The sequence below is a fragment of the Malaclemys terrapin genome, chromosome 22 (assembly GCF_027887155.1).
Source record: "Malaclemys terrapin pileata isolate rMalTer1 chromosome 22, rMalTer1.hap1, whole genome shotgun sequence".
Taxonomy (NCBI): domain Eukaryota; kingdom Metazoa; phylum Chordata; order Testudines; family Emydidae; genus Malaclemys; species Malaclemys terrapin.
The window spans coordinates 20,194,494-20,217,317 of NC_071526.1; the positions used below are offsets into that span (position 1 = coordinate 20,194,494).

The window sequence follows — 22,824 nt, forward strand, 5'->3', positions numbered from 1 at the left end:
TGAGTAAGAGTAAACAAACTAATTTAAGCAACACCTATGTACTGATAAACATGTTTTAGAAAGGTTTTGTCAATTCTTTTCTTCATTAGTTGTTAATATTAACTCAGAAGTTCAGCACACACAACAGCTCACTCTACTTTATATTCCATCCCTAATTAAGATACAAGTAATTAAGAACATCCTCTTGCACATAATTCTGTAGAAACAGTCCTTAACGCTGGAAGCTGCATTTTAGAAATAAAGTATTTCATACTGTTTACTGAGAAAAGCACTAAAGCACCCTTTCTTCTTTATTAGGTCCAGTTCATTCTGACAGTTAACTTTTTTAGTGGAAGCAGTGTTTACCCTCTGACAAAGGAGAGTGCTAGCGATAAAGTGAGAGATAACAAACTTATTTGTGCAGCAAGGTGGAGAGATCGAAGGAGAGAGGTGAAAAACATCTCTCTGATTGCACTGTTGAGAGACCAGCAAACACCCTGGAATGATGTCAGGTACCATGCTCCGTTGTTGGTTAAGTGGGCTGCTAAGTCTGACCGTATGTACACACCACAGTAATACAGATGAAGGATTATGTTGTAGGGCTCTGCTGCCCGTCAAACCACTTACACATTATTCTTCGGAGTCAACTGCACCCCCACCCAGGCAACTGCAATTCTTTTGTCAACATGCACCCAATATGAGTTTGGCTGTTTAGAAGCTTACTAAATGAGCCTGACCTAAAGCCCATTGACTCCCTCCGTCCCTGATTCGAATGGGCTTTAAAACAGATCCCTTTATAAAAATGCATGCTGGGTGCAACATCCCTGAAGTCATGAGACAAGGTAAACTTCATATGCCAGATAAACACTCACTGGAGTAAATGCATTTACTTATACACATCCCTGTAACAGTTCAGGGAAAAGGGGTTCTCTCCTCTTGATAATTTGCAGAAATCATTCAAGTATATAGAACTTCATATATACACATTTTACAGTGGGCAGTTGTATGTTCAAAAGTCACTGGACCAGTTGAGTACACAAGCATTAGGGGAAAGAATTGAAGGGAACAGGGAGAGGGCTTACCACTCATTACATGACAGATAAAGTTACACACTATGGAAGTCTGAAGTTATCAATAAATTAGATTAACAATTCACATATGCTGGTTTTCATACTATGGAAACTGTTGTAAAGATCAAGGAGACACTCAGTATTTAAGTAGGTCTGAGGCAAAAACAGTATCATAAGCTGTTTATTCTGGAGGGGGTGTCAATACAGGAAATGCTCAAACTGGCACTCTCGTGGTCATTTGTGTCAATGTCATTGGAAATTGATTTTCCATTCCTACATAGATTGTGCTTATCGGCCCATCCTCTAATTTAGAAATGGGATGAACTGTAGAAAATCTACAGACTCCTGACATCAAAAGGTAAAGGATTTAGGTCTCGCCCCCCTGGAAAGTAGCTTTGACAAGTATAAAAATGTTACCCTAAGTGTTAGATATTATGCTAGACATTTATAAATTTACAGTTATTTATTTAATTGCTCTCATCACTGGGACTGAGTAATCAATTCAAGGTTGAGAATGTTTTAGTTTAAGTCTCTTTGGATAAAAGTACAGTGACAGTTCTTGCTTTTCTTTTCAAATATGGTGAGAAATGGTGAAAAAATGATGCTATCTGAAAGCTAGGAAGGTAACTTGTCTAGAACAAAGCTACAGCTCAGTCTTTTAACTGGACCGGAACACATGAGAGCAGACAAACCTTGGCCTTACCTCCATTTACCAAGATAAGGAATTTTCTGGGATCTTCTGAAGAGCAATGCAAGTATATCAAAGGAATTTTATGGAATGTTTAGGTTTTACTGAAGTTATAGGCCACAGATCTTTACAAAAGCAAAAAGCATGAATTTAAGATGTTTCTACATAATGTCCACACCACCAACTTCTTTGAAAGGCAAAAGGTTCAACTTAAAGAAAACTGGATATTTTACAGAAAACTAAAAATGAAGATGAGCAACTCACTGCAGTATTCCACATTACACTCAAGCATTTGTAAGCTCCACCAAAGGGGACATTTCTCCCATTTATATTATATCCAGGCTCTTAAAATAGGACTTTGAACAGGAAAAGCCACCATGGTCAGCTGGTTTTCAGTTGACAATTCTAACTCCACTGAACTTCAAAATGTTTTACAGTAGTTTCAGTAGTCCAACATCAGTTAACAGGCTGCTCTTCCAAAGTTAGTGTTGCTCTTCTCTTGTGGAAGACACACACACACACTCACACACACACACACACACACACCCCCAGACTAAGACAGTATTCTTATCCTGTTCTACAAAGTTAAACTTTGGAGTGAAGAGCTGGTAAAAGTTGGTCCAACCAGTTTTTAATCTTCATCTAGACTGCATTTCTAGGTGTGCCATTGTGAGTCACTGCTTTCACGTTTGGGGTGGTTGCTTGATTGCAAGTTCTATGGGAGACAACACCTACTTCAAAGACTTCATGAATAGCTTTGCGAAAACAATGGAAGTTGTAGTCTATCAAACCTGTGGGGGGGGAAAAAAAGGTTCTTCAGTTCAGTATCTCAAATACCCAATGAAACTTAAATTAGCATAAAGTAATTGTTTAATTTATTAAGAGATTTCTGAGCAGTGAAAGACTTTGTAGAAATCAAAGGAGTCAAAGGTAAGTTATTGTGCAGAATATTTAATTAAATAGTGCCAATATTTATTTACGCTGTTTCACTTTTTAGTATGTGAAGGCATCTGTTAGGAAAGTATAATAAAATATGCCAAAACAGTAGATCATGATTGAGTCAAGAATCGACCTAAGAATCCTTCAAAGACCTGTTTAAAGCCACTGTCACTTGTAAAGCAGTCTTCCTCACCTATGTTACATCTGTTTGGTCACTACTTCAGCATTACTATTTGTGGTGGGGGGGGGGGGGGAAGAGGAGAGGGAGGGAAGTGTTAGCAGTGATTTTTTTTATCGACTGCTAATAAAAAGATCTTATATGCCACAATTTACAAGCAGCCGCAGAGGTGGGATAAAATGAAGATGAACAGTGTAGGAAAAGGAATCATGTAAAATTAAATATGGCCAAAAACAATAGTAAAGTAGAACCTCAGTTACAAAACAGACCAGTCAACCACACACTTCATTTGGAGCTGGAACTATGCAGTCAGGCATCAGCAGAGACCAAAAAAATAAAGTGAGAGTTTAAAAAAAAAGATTTGACAAGTAAGGAAACTGTTTCTGTGCTTGTTTCGTTTAAGTTAGGAAGTTAAAAAGCAACATTTTTCTTCTGCATAGTAAAGTTTAAAAGCTGTATTAAGTCAATGTTCAGTTGTAAATGTCTGAAAGAACCACCATGTTTTGTTCAGAATACCAAACATTTCAGAGTTACGAACATCCATTCCTGAGGTGTTTGTAACTGAGGTTCTATGGTACACTACAATTCCATCCCTAATACTGCTTTTGAACTCCAATTCAGTAAATGATGTTGTGAAAACGGTTTAAATCTAAGTGCAGATCAAAAGGCCCAAATTGGAGTAAGAACAAAGAACCTCTAAACTTTGTAATTATTTTCTAGCATAAATACCCTTACACTTTGAGTGAACATCAACAGTAGCTCCTCCTATTGCTGTTTTTCCTCTGATGTAGTTGTTACAGAGGCAAATTACTCAGCCAAAGTTAGGCTATCCAGCCCTTGTATTAGTGGGAGGAGAGATCAGAATTAAAACGGTTTAATTTATTTCCACATACTGCAGAGAATGAGATGTCTTTACACTCCTCTCTTTTGGAAGAAAAAAAAAGTTAACTCAAAGAATGCAAGGCACAAAGACATCCAAGGTTTATCTTATCTGAAGGAAGGTAATGGTCAAGTTGAAAATCATTTTTAATTAGACCTTCAGTTGCTTCATAAATCAACATAAGATCTTTTAAGTGACAAGATGCTTTTTCCTATATTAAAAAAAAAAGAAAAAGAAAAAAGCTTTTTCAGTCAAAGTGCTTACCTTTGCGCTCAAAGCTTTCTTCTCTAAGAATGCAAACAAGTGCCAGAAACTTTGTCACTTCCTTTAAATATAGGACAGTTGTATTATTGAGTTTGATAATCGCCATAGACTCTTTATCATAAGCACTTCCACTGCCATCTTCCTTTAAACTACAATAATGAAACAAACAATGAACCATTCAATATACACTGAATTTAGATAGCTTTTCAGAAAAAGAACACTGAATTCTCTATCCTACATGGCTTTATATGAGAATGAGACATGAAAGGGGGAGAAACTCAGCAGCAAATACATTTAGCAAACCCTGATATTCTTATCTCAAACCAGACATGGGCACAAAATTTCCTTAAGGTCAAATCAGCAACATTGAATCATACCTCCAATCAACATCCAGTTAAGAGCAGGTTTGAAGCTAAGCATTTCATTTTACCTTTGTATTAGGGAGACAGGGTGGTCATGTCTCCATAGTTAAGGTTGCCATTCAGATCCATCAGCTACCTGTAACTTTGGCTAGAACTAGTTTGGTATCAAAATTGCTAGTTTCACTTAGTCAAAGAAAATTGGTCAGAAAATGCAAGTTCAAACATTAAAATATTGAATTTTGTCTCATTGGCTCTTCTCAATCAAAGGCTGCTTGTTACTACCCTTTAAACATACCATTAGTTAAATCTTATACACAGGCTACATTTGAAGAAGTTGTGTTGTAATTAAATAATAATTGACATATATAAGTGTGTGGTGACTACAGAAGAGAAGTACAGAGAGGAGAGGTTAAGTTTTAAGACCCTGTGTGGACATGCAGCATTATTTCACTGTCTCACCCTGATAATTAAACCAGATGGGACTCAGAATCAACACAAGAGAAAGGGCTAAAATGTCCCTGCTTCTAGCTTTCTTGTCTCAGAGCCAAGAAGTCTCAGAGAAAAGTCCTATGAAGAAACTGACTGAGAGGAAATTTAGGCAAGGATATATGGAGAACTTTTCACAGGTACAGCCCTGCCTCACGACTGCTTCTTACATTTAACCCATAGAATAAATGCATCTCATGAAGGGGTGAATAAAGGAGTTTGGCCAAGACTACTGGAAGTGTGGTATTGGAGACAGCACAGGACCCCACCTGGTCTGTTAGAATTCCCCTCCCACCTCCAGCTTATGACATAGGGTCCTTCCACAGTCAAAAGAGCTTCCTTTAGCTCAAGTAGTAGAGGCCTGTGCTTTGAACTGAAATGCCAGGGTTTTAACCCTGTATTTACAGAGGATTAAGGTTTGTTAATTTGTAGGAATGAATTCACTGCAGAACAGCACTCAAATGTGTTCCCTCCCCCCCCCCCCAATACAAGAAAAGACTGTGGGGTTACAGATAATTAAAGGTTACACTCATGGAACTACTCATTAGCAGCCATCACTACAGAGTTGCAACTACAATTCTGTGATAAAGTTCTAATTTAACATCTACTAATTTATCCCTGGAAAAAAGTATTGTCAGCCATAAAATTGCATATTTGTAACACACTGTATACAGTTAGATCTTCTAAAAATCAAGAGTATAGGCCAACTTAAACTACTAGTGGCTTTGCCATCACAACCTACTTATTTGGTATAGCAAAGCACACTTTAAAGCGTCTTCTGAATATCAGGCCATGTAGCACTGAGCACATCAACTTCACTAGAAACTGCTGGGTGTTGGAAACTCAGAACTCCTGAAAACCAGACCACTTATTTGGGAGTCTAGATATAGACTTACAAAATTAATGTTAGATCCTTGTTTCTGGAACTCTTGTGCCTATATTATGGAAAGAGACAGTTAAGGGAAGGAAGATCAAGATATTCAAGTATTTAGCTACCTTAAAATGGCAATTTAATTAGTTAAAGGAGCTGAAATGGAGAAGGTGTAACGTGTTGATACATTAGAATTATAATGAACCGTGGATGTCAATTTAAAGGCACGTGATTAAGAAAGCTGCAGTTAAGTAAGTTTTAGTTGTGTGTACTTTTACCCCTTAGTGTTTAGCAACAGCATGTATGTACTCCAAAATATACTTCATTTGCTCTTTTCTCTGTTGAAAGTATTTAGAGCAGTGGTGTCCTCCACCTAGCCCACTCGCTGTATCTATATGTGGCCTTGCATGACAAATTCGGGTTCTACAATATCTCACTTTTAATTTAAAAGCAGGGAAGTCTCTTGTCAAAGAAACACCTGTGTCAAATTTAGGAGGTTAACTCATGCAACACTGTCTTCCTGGTTGTGTAATAACTAAGAAAGTGAACACCCCTGCCCAACAGTTAGTCTTGTGTATTAACTTTTAAGTCTATTGAAAACATAAAAAGCCAAGAACTAACTATTTAACTGCTTCATTGTTCAGTGGATGGAACGGGTAGGGAGTAGGAATCTGGAGTTGTGGCATGGAAGGAAATCCAAAGGGTGGGAGGGGGGGAGAAGAGAGCGAAGGAAAAGGAGAGAGGATGTAGAAGAAAGAAAAGAGGGGCAGAAACAGTGGTCCTATTTGTGAGCCCATTTCCCCATAATGGATGCTGAATGTAATAAGGTACTGAAAGAAATACTATATTCGACTCGATCTGCATAAAACTTCACATTGATATCGGAGGAAGATCCATTAAGGATTGACAATGTTATTTATACCTCACCCCTTGGGTCATAATTAAGAATGGAATTCAGCCTTCTCCATGAGTTTGACACCTTTGAGTGAGAGGGTATTTCCAAGCAGATATCAATACAGACTAAAAAGCCATCCTATCCGTAATTGCATTAGGGCCATATTCTGGTTGTGAGTCAAGAGAAGCTGAAGCACACACTGCAGCAGTATATGTTCCACCTCTGGAGGAAAGAACGAACCTTCTTATTGTGCTAGCAACCACTCTGAGGCAGTGCGACATCCATTAGATACCACTTAGATGGGGAGCTTAGACTAGGCTGCAGAGGAAACAGTGTTCAGTCTGCCTCCATCGGAAAGGTGTTAACCAAGGCGGGGCCTGGCCTGCTCAAAAACTTCCCTCCCCCAGGCAGTCAGGACATTTTGAATCAGTGTAGTTTCATTGCATTGAAAATTAATGCTCATTAGGAAAGTGCATAAGAACAGGGGTGGATGGTATTGAATTTGTAGGCCTTTGTACAGCACTCACAAACATTAATGGATTTACACTCAACACCACTGAGGCAAAAATGTATTATTCACATTTTAAGGCAGAAGCTGGGGCTTAGAGAAGTTAAGGTCAGAGAGGTCTGTTGCAGACCGAAAAATCTCTCATCTGCACAACCCAGTCCTGTTGCTGAACCAGAATACCATCTTTCCTCTTTAAATGGACCAGAGAAGTAGCTCTATAGTCCACCTCAGCCTCTAGCTAAGGGGGCGGACATGTTTACATGAAGCTTGCAGCTCTCATCTGCCATTTTATAGAGCTTATCTTAAGCCAACTCTCTAAAAGGATTTGTCACTTACCCATATATACAAGACACATCAATCACTACATCGATCATGTCACAGCACAGCTCATATGACTGCATGTCCACAGGGGAACTGTCTGTCGCAATGTAGATTTTGCTGACTACATCAAAGAGAAAGGCTTTTTCAATGCCTGAATTCTTCAAAAAGAAAGAATTGGAGATGCATGCTGAGTCATCAGAACATCTAAATTTTAAGAAGTCTTATGTAGAATTCATATTTTCACATTTTTAAGAGCATAAAAATAAACAGAATTTCAATTACTCAAAAGGACCAAAATGGGATTAAGGTTTGAACAGTTTCCATAGTCTCCAGAGATTCTGTACAGGACGCTGCATCAGCCTGGAAACCTGTTAGCAAAATGCAGCTAGATAACTGAATTATCAATGTTGCAGTTTAGCGAATAATTCATTCATCATTAAATTTTCTATTTGCCATAAAAGGCCATTATATAAGCTACCGAAAAAATTTAGAAGCCAACATTTTAAAACCCCCACTACCGATCAGTTCATGAGTTTTTATGGTTAATGAAGACTAAATTTCACTACAATTTCCCCAAGGATCTAATTGGCAATTACTTCTCTACCTTCTATAGAATTTTTCCTCTTAGCTGCACATGTGCAGCTGACAATAAACTAGCCCTAGCCACTAAATGAATTCAGTAATGAAAGGTGAAGGACAAGTATTACTATGAACAAATTATATGCAGCGGAGTTGTGGCGTGTCAGTCCCTGGGTATCAGAGAGACAAGGTGAGAGGTAATCTCTTATTGGACCAACTTCTGTTGGTGAAAGAGACAAGCTTTTCTCTGTAGGTAGCAATCACACCATAAGTAGCCCAAATGATGTAGGGAATGGACATTCTGATGGGAAAGAGGGCAATTAAAATCAGCTACTATATTTGTGATTGCATGAAGAGTATCAGATATTATAGAAGCTAACAACATCAGAGGACGCTGAAGCGATCACGTGTCCTTAACAGTCACTTCTTTGAGAATATTCTGACTGGATGACATAGGGTGCATGTACGCATACTGAAAGTCCACCAAATGCCTACCACTGACAGTAAACAGGTTCAAATGAGTGCAATATAGATTTCAGTCAGAATCTCTATTTATGAACCAAAATAAGTGTTTATTGTAGCCTTTCCCCAGGTGGTTTGTATACTTCATCTTCCCAATTTGGGCACGTATCCAGGACCTCTCTGAAAATTATTCACTGGCCACTTCCTTATTAAGTTTATACTCCATGTTCTATTCTTCAATGTGTTACACAGCTCCGTTCCAACCTACGCTTCCATTTTTATCCCTTTATCTGACTAGGTTCCTACAGAGTCATATCAACAGGATATCCAAGCACTTCCTTGTCTCCTGCTATACAGGATGAATAAGTGAGCACACACCCTTCACTCATTTCCTTATCAGAAGGGCTTTTTTCAAGTTGCACCTATGATAACAACGATCTCTTAATGTTTGCCATACACAGTCCTCCTCATCCAAACCCTTCTGTCATCTTTCAACTCTACTATAATGTTTCCTCTCACCAGAGGATATTTTCAGGAAATTAAAAATCAATTTCAGTGTAAACAGAAGACAGCAACACTACCTCTAGCAAGTAAAAAGAACAGGAGTACTTGTGGCACCTTAGAGACTAACAAATTTATTAGAGCATAAGCTTTCGTGGACTACAGCCCACTTCTTCGGATGCATCCACGAAAGCTTATGCTCTAATAAATTTGTTAGTCTCTAAGGTGCCACAAGTACTCCTGTTCTTTTTATGGATACAGACTAACACAGCTGCTACTCTGAAACTCTAGCAAGTAATGCTCTCAATGAGCAGTTTTCCCTTCCTGACACTGTGCAATTATCTGTAATTGACTAAAACCAGGTCTATACTGTAAACTTTCACCAGCATAGTTATGTCAGTGAGGAGTATAATGAGATGCGATTTATGACTAACATAGCTGTGCCAGTAAAAACCCATAGTGTAGATGCAGTTATACCATCAGTGTGCTTTTGCTGGTACAGCTTATTTCACTGGCAAGGGTGCAAGAGGAGCCTGGAATATTCTAAATCCGCAAAAAGCACAATTTTGCCAGTATAAATTATTTTTAAATATATGCTGTAATGTATTTTTAAACTAAGTTTAGTAGCTAAAAAGTAATATTGCACTTACTGATATAAAGATATTTAGTAGGTTTTCCAAGGTTGGCAGTTGTGGAATGAGTTTTTGTACAACCTTACTGAAGGCTTCAAATATTGAATGGTCATAGATACTGGTCAAATAAAAGCTGTGGATTTAAAAACAAAAAAATCCAATCAGAAAAGTTAAGTGTAAATCGGTGCTGCAATAAATTGTCAAAGTTAAAAATCCTAACATTTGAACTCTATTCTTTTATTCAAGTTCTACTGGTACAACACCACTCTGCTGCTACAGAAATCAGAAGTCATTTACAGAGTTGTTGGAGTAAGCATAGGATAATCTCCCATGAAAGCGAGCGAGCGAGAGACAAAGAAGTTTGGGCATGGTTTTCACAGTACCTTTTGCTAGCAGTACCACAACCTCTGGCAGAGAACTATTCAAAATGTATTAAAAGGCCCAGGCCATTCCCTTTCAGAGATTTAAATTTTATAAAACTTCCTGTTTTCTGCCGCTTCCACTTCAGTCATGTCTACACTGAGTGGTGTTAGAACCAGTGGCAATTTTTTAAAGATCTCCCCAGAGTAGAGATGGGGAAAGAAACAGACATTGACCCCAATGTACTCTCAGACAGAACAATTTAAACAATTAAATATCAATAAGCAAATGACAGCCCATCAACCATGGCTAGTTAGCGCTGACCATGAGTAAAGAAAGAAAAAGTGAGTTACACAGACACTAAAAAAATGCTTTAATACTTGATGGAGCCAAACTTGCAATGTGCAATACAATATCAATTTAAATTAGCATGGAATTGCAAACAAAATAAAGCCAGGATCATGTATCACAAATTATATTTTCTTTTTTGACAACTCATTTAATTTTAATTAATGCTTAGTTCTATACTAGTGAATGTTCTATGGTATATTTTGATAAGACTGAAGAAGTTTTTGTAATCTTAGTATCAAAGTGTGAACGAGACCTCATTAAAGTCCCTCGTATTAAATCTGATGAGAAATTAAAGAAAAAAAGTCACCAGTTTCATGTATACAGTTGTGAGATTGCTAGAAATTTTGACATGCAACACTCACCTAAGATGAAGTTTTTCAAGCCCAGCATCTGCAAGATCATCATTGGCTCTCTGATGAATATCCCTTTGAGTTTCTATTTTATGGTCATCTGACAGACCATCAACTTTATGAATAAAAACCTCAAAGTTCATTTCTGGATTGACTTTGTAGGCTTTAGAAACTGTAATGTGGAGTCTTGTTAAAGCTTCCATGTAGTCATCCTGTATATCAGTGTAGACAGGGGTTAATGTCACACCTGTCAGCCAATTAACTGATCTTTCTTCGCTATCCCCCTTCTATTCCACTCTTTGCACACGTATAAACAATAGTGAAATGAAAACAAAATTTTATTTCCACCTTTGAATAGAAGTGTGGTAGAAACAAGCAGGTTTGGAAAAACAGAAATCCAGGTAGTAAGTTCTAAATCCTGTCCTGCCACCTTTAAAGAGGATTAGATCTCATTCACAACATAAATGCACTCACTTAAAAACCAACCAACCAACGATATAAACCCTACTCCTGGGGTAATTCTGCGCCACTGTGCATGAGCACAATTTTATGTCCCCTGCAGATTTCTTTGCTTCCCCATAGAAAAGTGACTTTCTAATGGGGAAGCAAAGGGAAGCCACAAGAGCGGTTATGCAACCCTCCACAGTAGTATGTTTCGGGGGTCCAGGGCAGCCAGCAGAGAGGTAAATCACTGTGAGGCAGACGGCGGGAAGACCTGGCTGGTGGCTCCTACCCTGTGCCGGGCTCAGCTGCTAGTCCCAGCTGGATTGGGGAGGATGGGACTTCCTCTTCCCCTGCACAGCATCCGGGGCCATGTCAGACCCACCCCCAGATTTCTCCCCCAGCTGCAAGAATCTCTGCAAACCTCCTCCCCTCTCCTCCCCCCCATGAGCCCTACTCTCCCTGCACCTGGACCAACCCAACAAGCCACCTGCAGCTCGATCTCCACCCCATTGAACCCTATTTCCCCAGCATCTGGACCCCCCCTCACCTGAGTCCCCCATACCCAGACACCCCGCCCCTGCTGAGCCCCAGCCGCCTTCACCCAGACCCCCCTGCAGTCTCTCATTACTGTTGCACCCAGAACCCTCCAACAAACCCCTGTGCAGCCAGATCCCACCCCTGCACTTGGGGATCCCCCACTGAGCCTCCCACACCCAGATTGCCCCACACCAGAACCCTCTCAACCCACACCTGTATCCCCCCTTCGCTAGGATTCTGCCTTGCTAAGACTACCTGCCTACACCTGGCAAGGAAGAGCAGGGTCCTGGGGTGTTTCTGGGGCAGGCCCAGTCCTTGTGCTTTGCCAGGGTTGGGTGCAGCCTCTCTGCTGAGTCCATGTCCCAGGGGGCAGCTGCACTGTGATCTCCCATCTGTGAAGCTAGTGGCCTGTGCTCCCCAATGCCATGCTGGAGTCTCCACATTTATTTGACTAATAAAATTTGCAGAACTTTACAGAATTTTAAAATATTGTGCACAGAATTTTTAATTTTTTAAACACAGAATGCCCCCAGAAGTAAAACGCTCAAAGGTGTCAGCCAAACACTAAGAACTAAGACAGAGGATACTGGACTATATGGACTCTCTGGTTTGATCTAGTACAACAATTCCTGTATCCATTAAAACGGCTAAGCTAGGATACTGGCCCCTTACGTTTCAAAGTAAGCTCAGGTTAAAAAAAAAAAAGTGATTGGTTCTAGCCAGTGTTAGATTTTAATTTATAAGAAAGGTTTTTAAACAGTCACCAGTCGCCTCCACCTCAAATAGCAAGAAAACGCTCCACTGTTATTAGCTATTTATATCTACCTGTGCATCAATTACATATATCAGTGCCCCTGTGCCTCTGAAAATCATCTCATAATCAAATGTTGGGTCAAAAAAGTCCATTTGTCCAGGAAAGTCCCATATCTGGAAATTCACGAAGGAACTGTTGGATATGTCATCTTTGTAAATCTTGTTGGTACTCTCCAAAAACAGGGTCTCATTGGGAGACATTTTATGAAACACCACCTGTTAAAGGGAAAGTGAAGACTAATTGGCTTTTGAAGATTTGACAAAAATCATCAAGTCAAGAATACTGCCTTTTTCTCTCAGAATGAACAGAAAAAGTACTAATGACCAGAGGATAAAGTCACGCAGTCAGTATGCTACTTGCCAGTGAAATACAAATCTCGGAATGGAAGGAAAGCTTTAAAAAACACATAGCCAGCTTTTATTTTATCTGATGAAGGAAACCAACCTAAAGTTAAGTAGCACTAAATAGTTTTTCAATTATGTGGATTTTACAAGTCTGAATTATCCCATCCCCCACTCAGCAAAAGACAAGTTGCTTCTTTTCCCATTGTATTAGTGTAATACAGTGCCCAGAGGTCATCTGTGTACTACCACAATAACTAACTGGGAAGCTATAACCAGTCTTGTGGTTGTGGCCATGTAGTATTAGAAGTGTTTGGTTCCCTAAGTGTTCACACTTTTCATTTCAGTGGGATAATTAAAACTTGGGCACCTTAACTAAGGTGTTACTACCACTCCAGGATGAACTTTACTAAGTCAGAAACAACCTGCTCTAAAGCTGCGATAAAAGTTAAGAAAATTTTAACAGATTTCCCAGTTTGAGAGATCCCCCCCCACCCACCCACCCCCAAAAAATCACAGGAACTGTAGTTAGTCTAACTGAAATAGGGTTAGGACAATAACACTACAACAAATCATTTGCTTTTCTTACTGACAAATTTGAGAACTGCTGGCCCCATTCCCTTCAAGAATAAGTCTAGAATAAACATCTGAAAGAGAAGGGGGCAATTTTCAAGTTGCAGTTAGTGAAAAAATAATATTTTTATTATTATTAAAGAACAGTGACAGCACTAGTAGTAATTATTTAAGCTATGGTAATCCCCAAAGACACCCCCCCCCCCCCAACTGGGATTGGAGTCCTAAATATAGTTAGTGCTGTATGAACTGAAAAGAAACATTCCCTGCCCCGAGATAGCGTACAGTTAAAGATACCAGCTCTAGTAGCACAAATTATATGCCACAACTGCATGTTCAACCCCACAAGTCATTTATAACTGAACAATTAAGTGGCTTAATAGTTACGTATAGGAAAAAGAATATAGATTTATATAGCACCTTTTGCAAGAGTCAAGATTTTTTGAATGAGCTTCACCCACCTCCAAAAATGAGCCATCTCTGGGGCAGAATACAGCAACCACTGTTACAGAACCAATACCACAACACAATAGCTTCAGGACAAGTTAAGAACAGCATGTTTAATTGCTACACAGCGAAATTTAGGTGGGTACAAGTAATTACTCAAGTTAAGATTTTAGATCATTGGGATTAAAGCCTGCTCTTTCAAAAACACCCAGGAGAACCTTAAATTCCAAGAGCAGACAGGGCCAACCTTCAGCCTGGAAAGGTAGGCCTTTTATCAGCATGATGCCCCATGCAGGCAATGTAAGGGTGTTGGTTCAGTGCTGACCCAGAGACCTGCTTCTGGAATGGAACAGACATCTAAAAAAAAGCTGGTACCACAGAAGTACCATCACATACTAGAATACGGAACTTTCAGTCAGAAGACCTGAATTTTATTCCTACTACTGACTTGACATGTGACACTAGACAAGCCACCTAAACTCCAGCTCATTTTACCCAATACCGGTATAACAGTAGTTCTCCAAATATTCAGTGTGTGGCAAGAATTTTGAAAAAATTTACATCGTCACAAAGAGTGGAAAGTTACATAAATCTATCACAAGATTTCTGCAATCTTGGGCCAATCTCTCTCAAAACAGATATTTTTGTGAGATTTCAAGACAGAATATGAAAACAGGCCCCTTTCAGTTTTAAATAGAGTCCAGAACTAGAAAATTTAAAGTTACAATTCCAAGATAGGAACTCAGGGACGTGGCAAAATTTGCAGAAAGCAAGGCCTGGTCTACATTACAGAATTAGCTCAATGTAAGGCAGCTTACATCAACCTAACTCTAAGCGTCTACACTACAACATTACTCCTGCCAACAGAAGTTGCCTATGACACCAACTTAAAAACTGCATCTTCATGACAGGAGTAGTGCTTAGGTTGAGGTAGTTAAGGCAAACGAGTGTTTGTGTAGACACTGCATTACTTACATTGCCTGCTGGCTGTCAGCTCATGGCTGAAGGAGCCTCCCTGCCCTGAACTGTCAGCCCCCCACATTACCCCACTTAAATCAGTGCAAACACTGCTTGTAAGGATGCACACCACTGGCAGAAGCAGGGTAGTATGGACATAAAAAAACCCCACAGGTTTCAGAGTAGCAGCCGCGCTAGTCTTTATCCGCAAAAAGAACAGGAGTACTTGTGGCACCCTTAGAGACTGACAAATTTATTTGAGCATAAGCTTTCTTGGGCTACAGCCCACTTCATCGGATGCATAGAATGGAACATACAGTAAGGAGATATATATATATATATATATATACACACACACACAAAAAAAGGTGCGAGTTGCCCAAGAGGCTAATTAAGAGAAAAAAACTTTTGTAGTGATAATCACAAATAGCCCATTTCAGACAGTTTGACAAGAAGGTGTGAGGACACTTAACATGGGGAAATAGCGTCAATGTGTGTAATGGCTCAGCCATTCCCAGTTTCTACTCAAGCCTAAATTAATGGTATCTAGCTTGCATATTAATTCAAGTTAAGCAGTTTCTTGGAGTCTGTTTCTGAAGCTTATCTGTTGCGAAATTGCCACCTTTAAGTCTGTTACTGAGTGACCAGAGAGGTTGAAGTGTTCTCCTACTGGTTTTTGAACATTACGATTCCTGATGTCAGGCTTGTGTCCATTTATTCTTTTGCGTAGAGACTGTCCAGTTTGGCCAATGTACATGGCAGAGGGGCACTGCTGGCACATGATGGCATATATCACATTGGTAGATGTGCAGGTGAACGAGCCTCTGATGGTATGGCTGATGTGATTAGGTCCTATGATGGTGTCACTTGAACAGATATGTGGACAGCGTTGGCATCAGGCTTTGTTGCAAGGACAGGTTCCTGGGTTAGTGTTTTTGTTGTGTGGTGTGTGGTTGCTGGTGAGTATTTGCTTCAGGTTGGGGGGCTGTCTGTAAGCAAGGACAGGTCTGTCTCCCAAGATCTGTGAGAGTGAGGGATCATCTTTCAGGATAGGTTGTAGATCTTTGATGATGCACTGGAGAGGTTTTAGTTGGGGGCTGAAGGTGACGGCTAGTGGCGTTCTGTTATTTTCTTTGTTGGGCCGGTCCTGTATAGGTGACTTCTGGGTACTCTTCTAGCTCTGTCAATCTGTTTTTTCACTTCAGCAGGTGGGTACTGTAGTTTTAAAAACGCTTGATAGAGATCTTGTAGGTGCTGGTCTCTGTCTGAGGGATTGGAGCAAATGCGGTTGTATCTTAGAGCTTGGCTGTAGACAATGGATCGTGTGGTGTGTCCTGGATGGAAGCTGGAGGCATGTAGGTAAGTATAGCGGTCAGTAGGTTTCCGGTATAGGGTGGTATTTATGTGACCATCGCTTATTAGCACAGTGGTGTCCAGGAAATGGACCGCTTGTGTGGATTGGTCTAGGCTGAGGTTGATGGTGGGATGGAAATTGTTGAAATCATGGTGGAATTCCTCAAGGGCTTCTTTTCCATGGGTCCAGATGATGAAGATGTCATCAATGTAGCGCAAGTAGAGTAGGGGCGTTAGAACAACGCTTTCTTAGCTCTCGTCCCCTAAGTCAGCCATAAAAATGTTGGCATTCTGTGGGCCCATGCAGGTACCCATAGCAGTGCCGCTGACTTGAAGGTATATATTGTCCCTAAATGTGAAATAGTTGTGGGTGAGGACAAAGTCAAAGTTCAGCCACCAGGTTTGCCGTGACATTATCGGGGATACTGTTCCTGATAGTTTGTAGTCCATCTGTGTGTGGAATGTTGGTGTAGAGGGCTTCTACATCCATAGTGGCCATGATGGTGTTTTCTGGAAGATCACCAATGGATTGTAGTTTCCTCAGGAAGTCACTGGGGTCTCTAAGATAGCTGGGAGTGCTGGTAGCATAGGGCCTGAGGAGAGTGTTCACATAGCCAGACAGTCCTGCTGCTAGGGTGCCAATGCCTGAGATGATTGGGCGTCCAGGATTTCCAGGTTTATGGATCTCGGGTAGCAAATAGAATACCCCTGGTCGGGGTTCTAGGCATGTGTCTGTACAGATCTGTTCCTGTGCTTTTTCAGAGAGTTTGAGCAGATGGTGTAGTTTCTTTTGTTAACCATCAGTGGGATCAGAGGATAATGGCCTGTATAATGTGGAGTTAGAGAGCTGCCTAGCAGCCTCTTGCTTATATTCCAACTTATTCATGACGACGACAGCACCTCCTTTGTCAGCCTTTTTGATTATGATGTCAGAGTTGTTCCTGAGGCTGTTGATGGCGTTGTGTTCACCACGGCTAAGGTTATGGGGCAAGTGATATTGCTTTTCTACAATTTCAGCCCGTGCACATTGACGGAAGCAATCTATGTAGAAGTCCAGTCTGTTGTTTCAACTTTCAGGAGGAGTCCACGCAGAATCCTTTTTTTCTTAATGCTGGTACAGAGGATTCTGTGGGTTAGTATGTTGTTCAGAGGTGGGTTGGAAATATTCTTTGAGTCAGAGACGTCGAAAGTAGGATTCTAGGTCACCGCAGAACTGTATCATGTTCGTGGGTCTGGAGGGACAAAAGGAGAGGCCCCAAGATAGAACAGACTCTTCTGCCGGGTTAAAAGTATAGCTGGAAAGATTAACACAGTGATTACTGCAGTGGCTATATATCGACCTAACTAAGGTAGACTTAATTTTGTAGTCGAGACAAGCCCCAAGATTACTCAGGTTAATGGAGTCTGGAGAAAACTGACAAGCTTCAGAGGGACCTGACAACAGTGACCTAACAGGAAAGAAGTTTAAATTCATTGTTAACAAATGCAAAGCCATGGACATTGGAAGGAATCATTTGAATGATTTACTCACCTTACTGAGCTACAGGTTAACAACAACTTAGGAAAAAAGAGACTTGGGTATCACTGTGAGCAGTTCAATGAAGATTTGATAGATATGCATCACCAGTCAAAATGCAGCAAACAGATGGGCAACAAGAATGACTCAGACAACTAAAACTTAGGAAAAAACTTTCATAGGAAGAGATGGGGACTGTTTAGTGTTAATATGAATCAGAAGACACAACAATGGTAAACAAGGTAAATAATGTCAGAGAAAGCAAGCTGAACAGCAGTGCCTGATAGTTTACATTAAAAAAAAAAGGGGGATAATTAATTTGATCAAAACAAATAATTTCACACAGTTCACAATTTACCTACGTCACTCACAACCACAAGATACTGATAGGTCCAAGTACTTAGTAGGGTTCACACACAGACTGAATGGTTATACAGATAACAATATCATCCAGTTATAGTAGCAAGAAATTAAAGAGTTTTGAAAAGAATCTAAGTATTGGAGGTTAGGACAAAGCTTTTCCTGTGGATCGGTTATTCCATAACTGCGTAATGGAGGGTTTCTTGCATCTTCCTCAAAAGCATTACATATCAGTCACTGCTAGATACAGGGACTAGACTGTGCTGACAACACAGGTATGGCAACTCCTATCAAGAAAACTATCATTGGGCCACAGCCAACAGAAGGAGCAGCACTAGATATCCAATTCATCAGGGAATACCACTAGCTATAAGCAATGCCCCAAAGAATATGGTTGTCCACAATTTCATGGAGTCCAGAGCTGGCTTTTGTCTATTGATTCTTATTGTGCTTCTCAGCAGCCATCCACAACCTTTTCTTCTAGTTTCTTGGGCCCTCCGTACCGCACAGAGTTTGAAAAATCCACTTGCCCACATCAAGTAGGAATCTCTTCCAAGCAACGGTCATCAGCTTGTCTACAATTTGTGGAGGGCCCCTGCTGGCAATGCTACCCCACACCAGCAAAGGGCTCTGCATATGTGTGAGCCCCTGCGAATTCTACCCCAACACTCCATAAGGCAGTAGTTTAAAAAAAAAAAAAAATTCTGGGGACCCAGTTGAAGAAAATTGTTGATGCCTGCGACCCAACGGAGCTGGGGATGAGGGGTTTGGGTGTGGGAGGGGGCTCTGGGCTAAGGCAGGGAGTTGGGGTGCAGGAGGGGATCAGGGCTCTGGGGTGGGGCCAGGGCTGAGGGGGTTGGGGTGCAGGAAGGGGTTTCAGGAGCTCAGGGCTGAGGCTGGGGATTGGGGCGCAAACTTACCTCCAGTGGCTCCTGGTCAGTGGTGCAGCCAGGGTGAAGAGGCAGGCTTCCCACCTGTCCTGGCACTGCAGCCCATGCTGCACCCTGGAAGCGGCCAGCAGCAGGTCCAATTCCTTGGCCGAGGTGCGCAAGTGGCTCTGCACAGCTCTCGCCCGCAGGCGTCCCAGTCAGAGGTGCTGACAAGAGTGACCCAGTGCCTTATATGCTGCGACCCAGTACTGGATCGCAACCTGAACTTTGAAAAACACCACCAGAAGGCTTATTAGATCCTTCCATATACAGCACTCGGCTGGATGGCGTGGTACTGGGGGATTCCCAGTACAAGAGTCCTCTGCTAGGATGGCAGGTAGAGACCTTCTCTGGTCTTCAAGCAGTTCAGCTCCATGTTTCCTGTTTATTGAGCAGGCTAGGAGCCACAAGCAGAGGACTGTATGGGGGACAAATGACCTCCTCCCCCTCCAGCAGAGAGCAGCACTGTGTGAGGCCCAGTATGAATACTATTGCCAGACAAGCATTCAGAAGTCATGAGTCAAGCCCCCCCAAAATCATGAGATTAGTTTAATCATGAGATTTAAAATAATACATTGAGGATTTTTTTAATCTTCCTTCTGGACTTATCTTTAGGTTTCACTTTTTCCAGTATTTCTCCACAACCATGAGTCAGAAACTTTTGTTAAAAACTCCCAATGACCTCCAAGTCCAGGGCTTTAAACAAGAAAGACTCATGACAATAAAATTGTCAACGTTTACATATCTGGAGACAGCGCATTATTTTGGAGCTCCGAGCTGAGTCTGTGTCTGACTGAGGTCATCATCATCATCGGCAATCCCTCAATTCAGGGATGATCTGTACCACAGATTTACAAAAGGGTCCTGAGATGACTCAGGAGTCCCATCCTGGATCCACAGATCCACCCGCAGTAGGTACAGACATTTCTTGGTGGGTTAGCTGCCTGCTGGGAGAAAGTTCTCTCTTTTTCCTTCCTGCTCTCTTTCAGCTTTGAGGGGAAGGCGCTTCTCCCCAAAGTAGGCCACTGCCTGATGAAGAATGTGGCGCCATTGAGATCTGTTGGTGGCTTGCTCTTCCCAGCTTCTGATGTCCACATCAGTTTTCTTGAGATACATGGTCAGTGTGTCTTTGGTCAGAGGAAATGATACACCATGGGGTCTCTGACCATGGGGCAAGCTGAAAGTAGAGGACCTGTTTTGGGAAGTGAGAGCCTGGCATCCACACACAATGTCAAGCCTAGCTGAGTTGGTACATGAGGTTATACGGTCACCCCAGCACTTGAGATGGAGGAGAAAGGAAATAAAACCAGGGGAATAGGCAGAAAGAAGGGTGGCCCAGCAGACCACTGAATTTCATGCTGTTAGGAAGGCTTGTCCCTTTAGCTAACAGACATTGAGAACTGTTATCAAGGCTTGACCAGAAAAATCAGGTTATTGCTCAGATTGCTACTGCCGTGGCAATGCTCTACACTGCGATACTCTGACACCACTTTACACGGGGGGAGGTCACAGAAAAGGGCTTAGCAAGGAAAGCTGTGTGTAGACTCTGAAGACCTGCAGGCAAGAATTGAGGATTACTATAACACCACTGAATTTTTCTAAAATTAGATTTCTATTTTGAAGCTCATCACAATGACCTTGATGGGCAGAATGCCCTAGCAGCCCTATGAAGCCTAACAGCAAGTCTAACACATTGTTGTCATTTGTTGATGTATTCACCATCCAAAAGTGTCCATCTTTCTCTTTGCCTCAAAGACGCAAATCATCTAGAAGATCTAATTATGCTTTTGCCCCCATAGATAATGAAATCTGAGAAGCTCCCAAAAATGTTAAAAAGAACTAAAGGCTTGTCTGAATTGGCAATTTTAGTCACAACAATGCAGATTCGTCACACTGCTGTGGCTTACCCTATTTTTAAATCAACATGTAGATAAAAATCTCAGAAACATCTGCCTGTTTCACTTCCTGAGACACACCTTGGTTTTGGGGAGAAGACACCTGTGCATCAGTAATAAAAAAAGGCTGTAGCCCAAACTCAAAGTGAAGCACACATTTCTGCAGACAGAAAATGCATTTTTGGAAAATAAGAACCTTCTTGTTCAACTTCTCTATATGCTGCTGCTTTAAAAAGAAGAAGTTGCCTACTAACCCGTACAAAGCAAAGAAAGAAGTTTCGTTAGAAACAAGCCACATAGAGGATTCAAGACAGTGCAGGTGGCACTTACCCCTCAGCCAGAGAGACAAGCAGCACCACCACCCTCCCACCCGCCGGCCTGCTAAATACCCCTGCCCTAGGCAGCTTACCACACAACTTACTGCGAAGATAAGGAAACCGGAGGACCAAGCAAGCTCAGGGCCCATTTCAATGCACAAGGGTAACTACACTAGAAGTGCCTAGATAACCAGTATCAAGGCCTTAACTGCTGCTCAGAGAAGGGTTCTTCTCAAGATTCGGGTGCCTCATTTATGGTGCGGGAGATAAAGGGAAAAGGCGAGAGTCGAAGTGAAGGTACAAATACAGCAGCTACAGCTTAGCCCCCGCACCCCTTGGCCACCCGCTGGAGCCCTCTAGCCACGAACAGCCCCTGTATACTCCCGCTCCCCCCGGCCTCACCTTCTGGATAGACGATTTCCCGCTACGCCGCAATCCCATGAGTAGAATGCGGGGCTTGGAATCCGCACCGCCCGGGCCGCCCCCAGCCACGCCCGGGACGCCACCGCTTCCTCCAGGGCCGGAGCCCCCGTCCAGTTCCGCCTCCTCCTCTTCTCCGTAGCCGAAGTCCTTGGGGAACGAATCCGACGCGCCAAAACTGCCCCCGATTAAAGCCGGCTCCTCCGTCCCCCCCACCGAGCCCGGCCCTCCAAACTGCAGCGCCATCCCCACAAGCCGCCCGCCCCAGCACTACCGACCCCCCAACCCCACTCCGCCTAGGGCGGGCTGCGAGGAACCCCCGAGTCCTGCCGCGTTAATGCAACCTAACCTGCCTCCGCGCCGATTGGCCTAACCTGACAGTCGTGAGTTTTGATTGGCTGGGGCCAGCAGGTTAGGCTGACTGGGATCAGGTGATGAGTCACCTGATTATACCGCTTCACGTGACGGAGGGAGGTCGGGAGGAACCAAGTAGCTGGGATTCCATTCCTCAGGGGGACACGCCCCACGGAGATGGACCGCTCCCTGCAAGGGAGGAGGTGGTGCCTGGATCGGGGTCAGACGCGGGTTGCCCTCACGACTGCGATGGGCGCACAAAAAACCCGGCGCCTGGCCGAGCGGACCCGTGGGGCAGGGGAACCTAAAAGCGGAGCCCGAGACTCGCTTTCCGCTGCTAGGTAAGGATGGGAGGGTTGTGACAGCTGCCAACTTGGGGGCTAGAGTAGTACAAGGCACAACACTCCCCCCGACAATCCAGTCTAAGGAGACCTGCTACCGGAACACCTCTGCTCCCTCCCCGACCTTATGAACAGTGAATGAAATCACCCTATTAATGTAGAAGTAGCTTAGGGTTGCCAGCCCTCTAAGATTGTCCTGGAGTCTCCATGACTTAAAGATTAATGTTTAATTAAAGATTGTCATGTGATTAAATCTCCAGGAATTTATCCAAAGTTGGCAACCTTACAGTGAATACCAGCAATATCTCAGTTCTGATTTACCTAATGATCTGCCACCGTCAATCATTTGTCAGCCAGATAAAAGTGATAGCACGTGTGGTAAAGGGATGACAATCCCACCCTATAATATGGTGTAGCCATGGAGACTGCCAGCATCCCTTCCTCACATCTTGGCCTTTAGCGTATAGTTCATTAAACATATATTTATAGATCTTCAATGGTGAGTTTTTGCTGTGCAATGTAATCAGTCCTCACATTTGTAAATAGCAAG

General features: G+C 42.1%; 1 protein-coding gene across 1 annotated transcript; it reads right to left on the reverse strand.

The window, feature by feature from the left end:
• Positions 1-851: 851 nt before the first annotated feature.
• RRAGC (Ras related GTP binding C) lies at positions 852-21,874 on the reverse strand. Its single transcript, XM_054011571.1, has 7 exons — positions 21,562-21,874; positions 12,483-12,686; positions 10,689-10,888; positions 9,634-9,748; positions 7,457-7,599; positions 3,999-4,147; positions 852-2,528 (listed from the first exon to the last, which is right to left on the reverse strand). Exons 1-7 carry the CDS (start codon positions 21,823-21,825, stop codon positions 2,380-2,382), a joined length of 1,224 nt encoding a protein of 407 aa, XP_053867546.1. The 5' UTR covers positions 21,826-21,874; the 3' UTR covers positions 852-2,379.
• Positions 21,875-22,824: the final 950 nt, after the last annotated feature.

What these genes read in the sequence shown, in the direction of transcription:
- RRAGC (XM_054011571.1), bottom strand. Translation starts at nt 21,825, where the DNA reads ATGGCGCTGCAGTTTGGAGGGCCGGGCTCGGTGGGGGGGACGGAGGAG. An exon ending in GGAAATCGTCTATCCAGAAG is followed by an intron (nt 12,687 to 21,561) that starts GTGAGGCCGGGG and finishes TCCCTTTAACAG; the next exon opens with GTGGTGTTTCATAAAATGTC. An exon ending in TATATGTAATTGATGCACAG is followed by an intron (nt 10,889 to 12,482) that starts GTAGATATAAAT and finishes ACTGATATACAG; the next exon opens with GATGACTACATGGAAGCTTT.